This window comes from Xenopus laevis, chromosome 5L, assembly GCF_017654675.1.
Source record: "Xenopus laevis strain J_2021 chromosome 5L, Xenopus_laevis_v10.1, whole genome shotgun sequence".
Taxonomy (NCBI): Eukaryota; Metazoa; Chordata; class Amphibia; order Anura; family Pipidae; genus Xenopus; species Xenopus laevis.
The window spans coordinates 83457499-83469122 of record NC_054379.1 but is presented as its reverse complement, the minus strand read 5'-3'; the positions used below and the strand labels follow the sequence as shown (position 1 = coordinate 83469122).

Genomic DNA, 11624 nt, shown 5'->3' with positions numbered 1-11624 from the left:
TATATATATATATATATATATATATATATACACACACCAAGAAAAATACAGAAGCGGCATATGCAGTTCAAGCATCAGTCACAAAGTTGAAGTTACACAGGGGCTGCCTTTAGACTTCAAGGCAATGAAAACATTTTAGACAGCATTGAGTCTACAGCCTCCAACAAAGATACAGATAGGATACTAAATCATGGCCAGTAAAGACATAATAAAAAGAGGAAAAGCACATTGGTTTATTTGATATGATCCATAAATATTTCCCAAATTAATATCAGTACATTTAATCGTTACAAGTAGCAGGAGGAAACAGTATAAGCAACAGATAACTCCCTCCCACTAGCTTTTCTCTAGTTGTAGAATGCAATCCAGCTCAGAAGGATACATCACTACACACAACGGGACAGACAAGCCCTTGTTTTCAGCCTGGGACCCTTAAAGTATCATTCTATCCACTGGAGACCTAGGCATTGTGCAATAAAAGCAAACATATCAGATACTTCTTCAATGACTTTGGCAGTTGGTTTCCCTGCCCCATGACCTGCCTTAGTGTCCACATGAATAAGTAGCGGATTTGTTTGGTTCGGACTACGGCCCACAATGTGCTGCAGGGAAGCGATAAATTTCAGGGAGTGCAAGGGCACGACTCGGTCATCATGGTCTGCTGTAAGTAGCAGCATGGACGGGTACTGAATTCCATCTTTCTCTGGCACCCTGATGTTATGTAGTGGGGAATATCTGCAACAACAACAACAATACATTAGATATAAATAAACCAGTCTTCCATGAAGCATTTAAAAACTAAAAAAAAATAAAAAAAACTTACTTTGGTAAATGGATTGCCAATTAATATTTAAATCAGAAACACAAAAAACACAAAGGTGGAAGAAGGCATCCCAATGGAGCAGTATAAAAAAACAGTTATTTGCAAAATCAATAAGATTAAATAGCTTACTTAAAATGAAACACCTATGGGGGAGGGGTACTAGCATAGGGTACTAAACTGTTTGCGGGTTGTGTAATAAAAGCCACTACGTTTGCCCAGGAGCAGTAACCTATAGCAACCAGTCAACAGGTAGAATTATTAGTCCCCTGTTTAAAAGCAAACCTTTTATGGGTTATGGCTACTTAGTGCTTTTTAATAAATATGGGGGATTTGGTTGCTTGTATTGATCTTGTTTTTCACTGGCTTTACTCCAATCATTTTTTCAGTTTTTTTATGGTTCTGAATTTGCACCAGTCACTATTGCGGAGGGGGCATCATAAGTGACTAGTGCTGCTGTGTCCTACTGGGGCTTTGGCTTCATAGAGACGTTGGAGAATGTGAAGAAAAATGGACTGCCATGACTCTTATTAACAGAAACATCAAAGAAATGAAAGTGTATCAAAGTAATTCAGATGTAATATACTGCTGCCCTGCACTGGTAAAAGTTCTATGTTTGCTTCAGAAAGACTACTATAGTCTATATAAACAAGCTTCAGTGTAGCCATGGGGGACAGCCATTCAAGCTGGAAGAAAGGTTACATAGCACATAACAGATAAACCGGGTAGAATAGAATGTTGTTTTACCAGGCTTATCTGTTAAGTGCTATGTAACCTGTGCCTTTTATACTACAGGTATAGGATCCGTTATCCAGAAACTCGTTATCCAGAAAGTTCCAAATTACGTAATGAACATTTCCCATAGAGCCCATTATAATCAAATAATCCAAAATTTTCTCTGTAATAATAAAACAGTATCTTGTACTTGATCCAAACTAAGATATAATTAATCCTTATTGGAAGCAAAACCAGCCTATTGGGTTTATTTAATGTTTACATGATATTCTAGTAGACTTCAGGTATGAAGATCCAAATTTCGAAAAGATCAGTTATCTGGAAAACCCCAGGTCCCAAGCATTCTGGATAACAGGTCCCACACCTGTACCTACTGGCAGCGTCTGGATGTGAAAAAGGGAAACCGAACCATGACTGAATTGCATAATACAGAGCATAAAGAACACCGGAAAACAGCATTGCTGACATCTTACAATATTTCACAATACGGAACCTTGTGCCGGTTGAACTTATGTTTGTGGAAAGACATACAGACCAACTGCCAGCATTGAGTGGTATACAGAAGCGTAGTTGGTGAGCACTGTAAGCTGTGCAGTTATGTTGCTATTCAGGTGAGATCTGTGGTTCCAAGATTTATGTAGCAGCATCGCTAAATACTTTAGAGATTTATTATTAGATTGCTTCTTTGTATGCCGTGATAGAGAGACAGGAGGTAAAGTCAACAATGGCAGCTTTATAAATAAGCTATTTATTTCACACCTAAATTTAACACCTTTGTTTGCTGTAAAAAAAAAAAAAACCTTTATAAATATGCTCTACAGATTGGCTCCCAGATTTCTCGCACACCTTTCTGCTGCACTGGTGATATTTTATACCATGATAATGAGAGCTAAAATCAATAAGTGCTTACACTTAAAGGTTCTTTAAACTTTGAGGGGATAAGATCACAAGTGGATCTTGTCAGTTGAATACAGAGAAATAAGGACGTGACAACAGATAAGACTTTGTTATCAAACACAAACAGTGGAATAACGTAACACTGCCATTTTGTCCTCTATTGTAATAGGGAGCCATTTACAGAACAGAAAGGGAGAATCGAGAATGACTGGATCTTGTTACACAAAAGAATTGATGACACCATTTTAAACTTCATAAGCAAATACTTGCTACATAATTATATCCCTGGGGTAGTGACACACAATTTATCATGTGATCTTTGGTCAATCGATGAAAGGCAGCGAGTGGCAAATGAAAAAATATGGTTACTATTGCAAGAGATTATGAATTAATGGATAGAATAGCTTGGAAAAAAAGGTCATTTTGTAGTAGTAAGCAGTAATATTTTAACGTTAATATGGAACATATATAAATGTAAAATTTATATAGATATAAAATACAAAGATGCATTCTAGACCTGTTTGAAGTAGAATTTTGTTAAACCTGGAATATGAAATTAGCTGCACTGAATTAAAAACTAATGTACTAATGTGTCTATTGTTTGAATACCTCAGTCGTCGTGTATCAGTTTCTACAGCACTCACTGGGAAGGCAAACGAAAACTTACTTGATAAGCCAATCGAAGTGCTCTTTGTTGTCTGAGCAGCCAAAGTCTGTTGTCCACGCATGGCCAATTGTAAATTTGTGAAATTTCAACATGTCCATTACACCAACTTGAGCAATGGTACATCCAAAAAGGTCAGGCCGCTGATTGGTACATGCCGCTGTAAGAGAGGAGGAAAAAATAAGCATAAATCATAATGTATAAGAATATATTATAGAAACAGTGGCTATATAACTTAAAGAGACACTCACGCGCAAACATTTTGCAATATTATTATACTCTCTGAACTCTTATATTCTATACAGTATGCTTAATGAATTTCTCATTAATCTTTCAAAGTGTCTCAAGTTTCTGCTGTCTCAGGTAATGGAATCAGGGAAGCATAGTTTGTGGAACTAATCAGAACATGGCAGTCTGTACTGGTTTGCTTCTTTGAAAAAGAAGGAGGAGGGGCAATAAAACACACAGGGAACAAATGTATCTATTTTTGATGTAACAGAGCTCATACATTCCACACTGTGCACCAGGGCACAACCTACATCAGCATTAATTTAAAAAAAAGGCGTGAGGATGATTTACAGCAGAACCCCCACTTTACATTTTGCTGAAGACCAGACAAAAATAGTGTAAAATCTGGGAAAAATGTTCCTTGAGTGTTTCTACTCCCCTTTCTCTCTTATTTTATATACCGTATATACTCGAGTATAAGCAGAGTTTTTCAGCCCCCAAAATATGCTGAAAAACTCTACCTCGGCTTATACTCGGGTCAAGCGCAAAAAACGGTCGTCGGCGTCTAAGATTAGTCACCGGCGTCTAAGAATAGTCGCCGGCGCCTACGAATAGTCGCCAGCGTCCAAGAATAGTCGCCAGCGTCCAAGAATAGTCGCCTGCATCCAAAAATAGTCTCCAAGAATATTCGCCGGCGTCCAAGAATGGTCGCCGGCATCCAAAAACGAGACACCAGCACCTCCAATGGGAGCAGAAACCCTCAATTTTTTGATTGAAACTTACCAGAAGCTGCTGCATTTCTCACCCTAGGCTTATGCTCGAGTCAATACGCTTTCCCAGTTTTTGGAGGTAAAATTAGGTACCTCGGCTTATACTCGGGACGGCTTATACTCGAGTATATACGGTACTTTATATACTACTACAACCTTCTTCTTACCCCCTTTCTCTTACAACAATGTTATGTAAGCTCTGTTCTGTGTGATTATGGCATTTTAAAGGAAAACGGTACCCCCGACAATATAGGTCTCTATAAAAAGATATATAAAAAGAGCTCATATGTAAAACCCTGCTTCATGTAAATAAACCATTTTCATAATAATATACTTTTTTAGTAGTATGTGCCATTGGGTAATCATAAATAGAAAATTGCCATTTTAAAAATAAGGATCGCCCCCTGGGATCGTAGGATTCACAGTGCACACAAACAAACCATTTTTGTTATGTCGCTTGAACCAATTAACAGACAGAGACAGAGTCTTCTTGTTACAGTTAGAGCTGTAGTATTTCTGGTCAGGTGATCTCTGAGGCAGCACACAGACCATCACGAAATGGTGGCTCAAGGCAAGAGATGTAAAAGGGCAATATTTACTTAAATATATATACCAGTTTGATAAGATTCTTTAATATGCCACTTAATATGATATTTAAATGTTGCTCAAGTATTCATTTTGGGGGTATAGTTTTCCTTTAACAGTTCCGCCAACCTACAAAAGTGTATAATGCACTTGTAATACATGATACCTAAAATTGACATATGTGGTATTGTACGAATTTGCAGTTGTGATGGAAATATGCAACGTTATAAGACCAAAATCAAAATTATACCTTTAATAAAAAATATTGAAAAAAAAATCGAAATGTAAAATCATGGGATCCATTATGCGTTATATATTAGTGGGACCACAGAAAAATTATGTAAAATGAGGGAAAACTTATCAGGGGGTGAAAAATTTAGGTTTCATTGTGTATAAATAAAGTGACATGGGAAGCTAAAGGTTTCGATATAGTCTCTCCCATCTGTAATTAGTAAGAGTAATAGGTGATGTGCCTTTCTTACACCTGTTACAATCTATAATAACTTTCTAAACATTCTTTCTAGCTTCCACTTGTTGCCCTTAACCCTAACTAATGGGTCAGTCCTGACTAATTGTTTGCAATGTGTACTCACACTAATCATTCTGCTGCTCTGAAAATAATAAAGTGACACAATGTAACCATAAACATGAACAAAATGCTTTAATTTGGGGTCATTTGTAAAATAAGGCTAATATAGGAATCTATACATTTCAACCCTGAACAAAGCGTGTTTATAAGTGGCCTATGATGAAGTTACAAATCAGTTTGCACAGTAACAGTCATGATAGATAATGTATAATAAGTAATACATGTTATATATATATATATATATATAGAGGCGACTGTCAAAGAGCAACATGATGGTGAGAATTGTTTAAAGATGGATCATAATATTTAATCTACAGTTCGGTGTGAAACTGTTATATGCACGCTTTCATATATTCATGGATGCTCTTGCTTGAAAAAACATGAGAATAAAAATGTCCTTGCAGAAAACAAAACAAGTATCATGAAAACAAATAAACAATCTCCATAAGAAAGAACATTTTATATTTTGTGCCAAAAGCAAATACATAAAGAACCTACCTACTAACAGGCCACCATTGGAACCTCCATTGATTGTGATGTTCTTAGCTGATGAGTACCCTTCCTTGACCAAGTATTCAGCAGCACACTGAAAGTCATCAAAACAGTTCTGTTTGTTTCCCAGACTTCCAGCTGGGGGGGGAGAAAAAGTGTGACATGTGATACCAATGTAAATGTTGGGAAAAAATAAAAGTTAAAAAAAGATGAAGGATAGCACCCAGATGTTGTCTTCTGTACCAGTAAGCAATGCAGCCTCTAATTATTTTGAGTGAGATTGGGTGAGGTTTTCTCGCATGCATGTCACCATGTGCCAGGTTTATCTTTCTCTCCATGTTAACTTATCTGTTTTGGTGTAAGTCAGGCGACAGCTGTATGGAAACACTAGTATTGTCCAACAAGCGCTGACAGATCAGATTATTTCAATTTAAAGCTACTATGGCTGATTTGGGAGCTTTGCTTCTTATTATGGAAGCAGCAGTCTAGTGTGACCTTGGCCTATAGAGCTTGGCATATAGAGGGTTTGCTGACTTTCTGCATATGCCAGTGATCACAGGCTATATGTGATGATAGTTAGCCTAAACAGAACTTGGCTACTGGTTCTTGAAAATAGGATTTATAGTCTTTTCACACTAGTGTGTATAATTTTAAAACATATAATAGATGTAATCCGTCGACGCTAGAAACAACTTAAGCATCTGCGCCCATTCTGTGTGTAAAGACCATTGCTAGTCTTTTTGTATGTAACAGGGCAAAGGTCACTGCCAAACTTTTTTTACCGGTGAGCCACATTCAAAAAATTGGAGAGCAATATAATCATACAAAATGTTCCTGGGGATGCCAAATATGGACTGTTATTTGCTGTTGGTAACCCATATGTGGACTGGCAACCTACAGGAGGCTCTGTTTGGCAGTACACATGTTTTTTAGGCAACCCAACCTTGCCTCCAAGCCAGGAATTTAAAAATAAGCACCTGCTATGGGGCCACTGTGAGCAACATTCAAAAGGTTGGTGAGCAACATGTTGCTTGGGAGTCCTTGGTTGGGGATCACTGAATTACATGATCAAACTCCTATGCAACTTTGGTTCATGGAAATGTGGGTCTATATGGGGATATCTAACTCATTTAAGAACCATTGAAAAGTAGTAACCCAAGAACCCATATGGAGAGCAGCACACAACGATTTCCCATACATTTGTCAAAAATGCATTAAAATGTATTTACGAAGAAGCTATGGCTGTACAACAATGACATTTGGCTTCTCAGTGTTAAATACTGGTATTTTATAGACCCAAGAATGGTAGGTCCCAGTTAAGCTGTACCTTCTATCAATTGACTTGATCATGTGTTCATAGCAGAGAAATACAGGTATGGGACATGTTATACTTCATTATGCCATTGTACTGCTGAAAATATAAGTGATCTATTAATTGTCAGCTCAAAATGAAAACTATAAAAATAATCAATATTTCAGAAATAGAGGGGACAGTCAAAAACACGAATCACTCATTTCTTAAAATAGTAAAATCAGAGGCAGGGGAACAGATGTGCAATCAAGAAAGCAGGCAATGCAAGAATGTAAAATGATAAAAACAGACATTCTGGATGCAAAATCATAATTATTTTGCATATCAGCCTGAATGGAAATTAGAAAACATTCAGGTAATCACCATGTGAAAATGTTAACACAACACGAAGAAAGACCCAATCAGTTCATTACAAATATACTGTACTTCTTAAAGGACTTTTCTAGAACACACACCATTCTATGGCCATGACAGTGTTCTTAAAGGGATACTGTCATTAGAAAACATGTTTTTTCTAAACGCATCAGTTAATAGTGCTGCTCCAGCAGAATTCTGCACTGAAATCCATTTCTCAAAAGAGCAAACAGATTTTTTTATATTCAATTTTGAAACCTGACATGGGGCTAGACAAACTGTCAGTTTCCCAGCTGCCTCAGTCATGTGACTTGTGCCTGCACTTTATGATGGATCTATTTTCTGGCAAGCTGTTATTTTTCCTACTAAATGTAATTGTATCAGTCTCAGTGGAACTTGGCTTTTACTATTGAGTGCTTTACTTAGATCTACCAGGCAGCTTTATCTTGTGTTAGAGAGATGCTATCTGGTTACCGTCCCATTGTTCTGTTGTTAGGCTGCTGGGGGTAATATCACTCCAACTTGCAGTACAGCAGTAAAGAGTGATTGAAGTTTATCAGAGCAGATGACTTGGGGCAGCTGGGAAATTGACAATATGTCTAGCCCCATGTCAGATTCCAAAATTGAATATAACAAAATCTGTTTGCTCTTTTGAGAAATGGATTTCAGTGCAGAATTCTGCTGGAGCAGCACTATTAACTGATGCGTTTAGAAAAAAACATGTTTTCTAATGACAGTATCCCTTTAAACATAACAATGGCCTTTTATCTGCAAGTGAATTATATGTATTAATTATATTAATAATTATCATATAATAATATATTATATTAATTATATTTATAAATAGTTAGTTAATGCTAAATACAGCCATGCACCAAATGCTCAAATGTCCATGAAGAAAAAAAAAACTATGAAATACTAGCAGTGGATTGGAAACATTGGTGCCTAATATTGCTTACAATCGAACGTTCACTGTTACACAAAATCCAAAATACTGTAATCTGTAATCGATGCAAACAATTGTTTACAAATATAGGTTTTGTTTTTTTCTCCTTATAGTGCATGAAGATATACATAGTTTATTACTGTATTTCCACAAGCTAACATTTTTGCCTATAACATGAGAATTTTGGAATAAAGTTAAGGGTGGAGGAATGGCATTCTTCTTTATCTGCTACATTCCCTTCAGAAAATTCATATTCTGGCTGATTAAACGCAAAGTTCATAATGGACAAGGATCAGACTGTGAATGTCATAAACTGATAATGTGACGTTTTCAGGAAAGGTGCTTTTATTATACCTATTGAGTGCAGAGAATTCACAGGAATCGCTATGCTAAGGTATTGGTACAGTAGCAACAGTTGTTACAATCATAAGGATATGTAGATATAGAAAAGACACCTATTTTAATCTGGTTTAAAATGTGCCTAGCCTTGGAAGGGTTAAATACAAAAGCATTTTTTTTAGCCACTAACTACTTTGTTGTATAGAAGCTATTGAGGAAGAATCATTTTAGCAAAAATGTCAGCATCTGTCATTTCCACATCTTTTTTTAATTACAAGGTTGAAATGCCCTGCTCCAGCCTCTTCTCCTTTCATCAGTGGTAGTATTCAATGGAAAATGCCAAACTGCTCATTAAAGAGCACAGCAATATAGTTCTTTTCTACAGAAAAGCTGGTCTTGATGCATTGCTAGAAAGATTAAATATGTTGACAAAATGTTGTTTTGGTGCTACTGGCTATTGTTCAGAGACATCAAACAATCCATCCAATCCAACCAAACAGCCACATATCCATATCAAATGATGAGCAAATGGTCAATTAGTCATGAAAGATTTTCAATAATCAAGATATACAGTACAGGTATGGGATTGTTATCCAGAATTCTCAGGACCTGGGGGTTTCCAGATAATGGATCTTTCTGTAATTTGGATCTTCAATGAATCCAATAAGGATTAATTATATCTTTGTTTGGAACAAGTTCAAAGGTACTGTTTTATTATTACAGAGAAAAGGGATAACAGATACCATACCTGTATTTAGTATAGATAAGTCTACAGCAACTGGAATTTCTGAATATTCTTGAAAACATTTCACTACTCATCATAGACTCCATTGCCTCCCTCCTAAAGAGTGTGGAAAATAGATCAAAGGTCTAAAGCTTGGGCCTATCACTAAAACAATAGTTAAGTATGATGACAATACAGGTATGGGACCTGTTATCCAGAATGTTCGGGACCTGGGATTTTCCAGATAACGCATCTTTCCGTAATTTGGGTCTTCATGCCTTAAGTCTACTAGAAATTCATTTAAACATTAAATAAAGCCAATATGCAGGTTTTGCTTCCAATAAGGATTAATTATATCTTAGTTGGGATCAAGTACAAACTACTGTTTTATTATTACAGAGAAAAAGGAAATCATTTTTAAAAATTTGGATTATTTGGATAAAATGGAGTCTATGGGAGACAGCCATTCCGTAATTCAGAGCTTTCTGGATATCGGGTTTCCGGATAAGAGATCCTATACCTGTACTCTCATTCCATAAGATGCACTAAGCACTACTCTCCAAGTGACCACTGCTCAGCATATAGGTTATTCAGGCCTTTTCAGGTTGAAGTGGTGGTTCAACTTTAATGGGCAGATTTATCAATGGTCGAATTTCGAAAGAAAAAAATACTTCGAAATTCGACCATCGAATTAAAATACTTTGAATTCGAATATCGAATTCGAACTTTTTTCATCGAATTTGTGCATTCTGCGGTTGAAGTTAAATCGTTCGATCGAATGATTAAATACTTCGAATCGAACGATTTTACTTTGACTTCAAAAGACTTAGAAAAATGCTGTAGAAGTTCCCCATAGGCTAACATAGCACTTCTGCAGGTTTAATTTGTTTTGAGGTCAAATTTTTTTTATTCGATTATAGAATGGTCGAATATTCTAACTATTTTACTTCGAATCAAATTCAAAGTAAATACGAAGTCGTAGTATCCTATTCGATGGTCGAAGTATCCAAAAAATTACTTCGAATTTTTTTACTCGAATTCACTTCGACCCTTGATAAATCTGCCCCCAAGTTAACTTGTAGTATGTTATAGAATGGCTAATTCTAAACTTTTCAATTAACTGGTCTTCATTTAACCCCTTTAAGATAACCTGAACAGATATTTTCAAAAGACTGCTTTACTTTGGACCCTCAAAAGTTCAAAAACATTGGCCAGATACTTCTAAATATCTTAAACTTCACATTCATAATAACCTAGACAAATATCTGGAATTAAATTTCATCCCAATGTTAAAGGAGATGGAAAGGCAAAAATTGTATATACTATTGTATATACATGGACTTCTTTATCCGACTTCCTGTTTCAGCTTAAGCCTCCAGAGCTAGGGCTTGATCATGCTCAGTTTGCTCCTCTCCCTCCTCCCAGCCCTGCTGTCAAGTGATTTTATTTTTCACACATCACAGTGCTCCAACGTTTCGGTCCCTCTTGGAACCTTTTTCAAGATGTATATGTATATATATATATATATATATATATATATATATATATATATATATATATATATATATATATATATATATATATATATATAATATATATATATATATATATACATATACATATACATATAGGCACCCTATGTGCTAAAATATTTGAAAAAATGTTTTTAAAATAAAATAAATCCTTGACTAAATGCCATAACGCCGGAAGTGAAGTCTCATGCATGGCCTACAACCCTTCATTCTGCACTTCATTGAGGGATGCTGTAAGGTCCTGTGCCTAGGACAGCACCAGACCTAAATAGAGCCCTAAATAGAGCCCTGCCCACTACTCGCTCCCTCCCCTCTGGAGGGGCCACTCTGTTTGCTTTCCTCCCTCTGCTAAGGGCACACCGCTCCAACACACAACCCCGCTCCTGACTATTACCGCAACTACCAGCGCACTGTAAATTATCACCTGACGCATTCAGCCCTGGGGCCCACTGGGTTTTTTCTTGACATAAAACCCTACCCTGCTACAATCCAAATGTCTTACCTTTGTGCCAAGTCTCCCCATATTCACCACCACCTCGAATGTTGGCAACAGCAAGAATGCCACCAAGGTGCCTCATGAAAATTAGCCTTGACACACTGAAACAGAAAACATTAATCATAATGCAGTTCTAGAAAA

At 36.5% G+C, this 11624-nt stretch overlaps 1 protein-coding gene across 1 annotated transcript in view; it reads right to left on the bottom strand.

Annotated features, from left to right (window-relative positions):
* Positions 1–211: 211 nt before the first annotated feature.
* prep.L (prolyl endopeptidase L homeolog) overlaps positions 212–11624 on the bottom strand; it is a 76642-nt gene continuing 65229 nt past the window's right edge. Inside the window, 4 exon segments of the mRNA NM_001090845.1 lie at positions 212–735; positions 3120–3276; positions 5787–5918; positions 11490–11584. Of these exon segments, the coding sequence (NP_001084314.1) occupies positions 441–735; positions 3120–3276; positions 5787–5918; positions 11490–11584 (679 nt within the window). The 3' untranslated portion in view covers positions 212–440.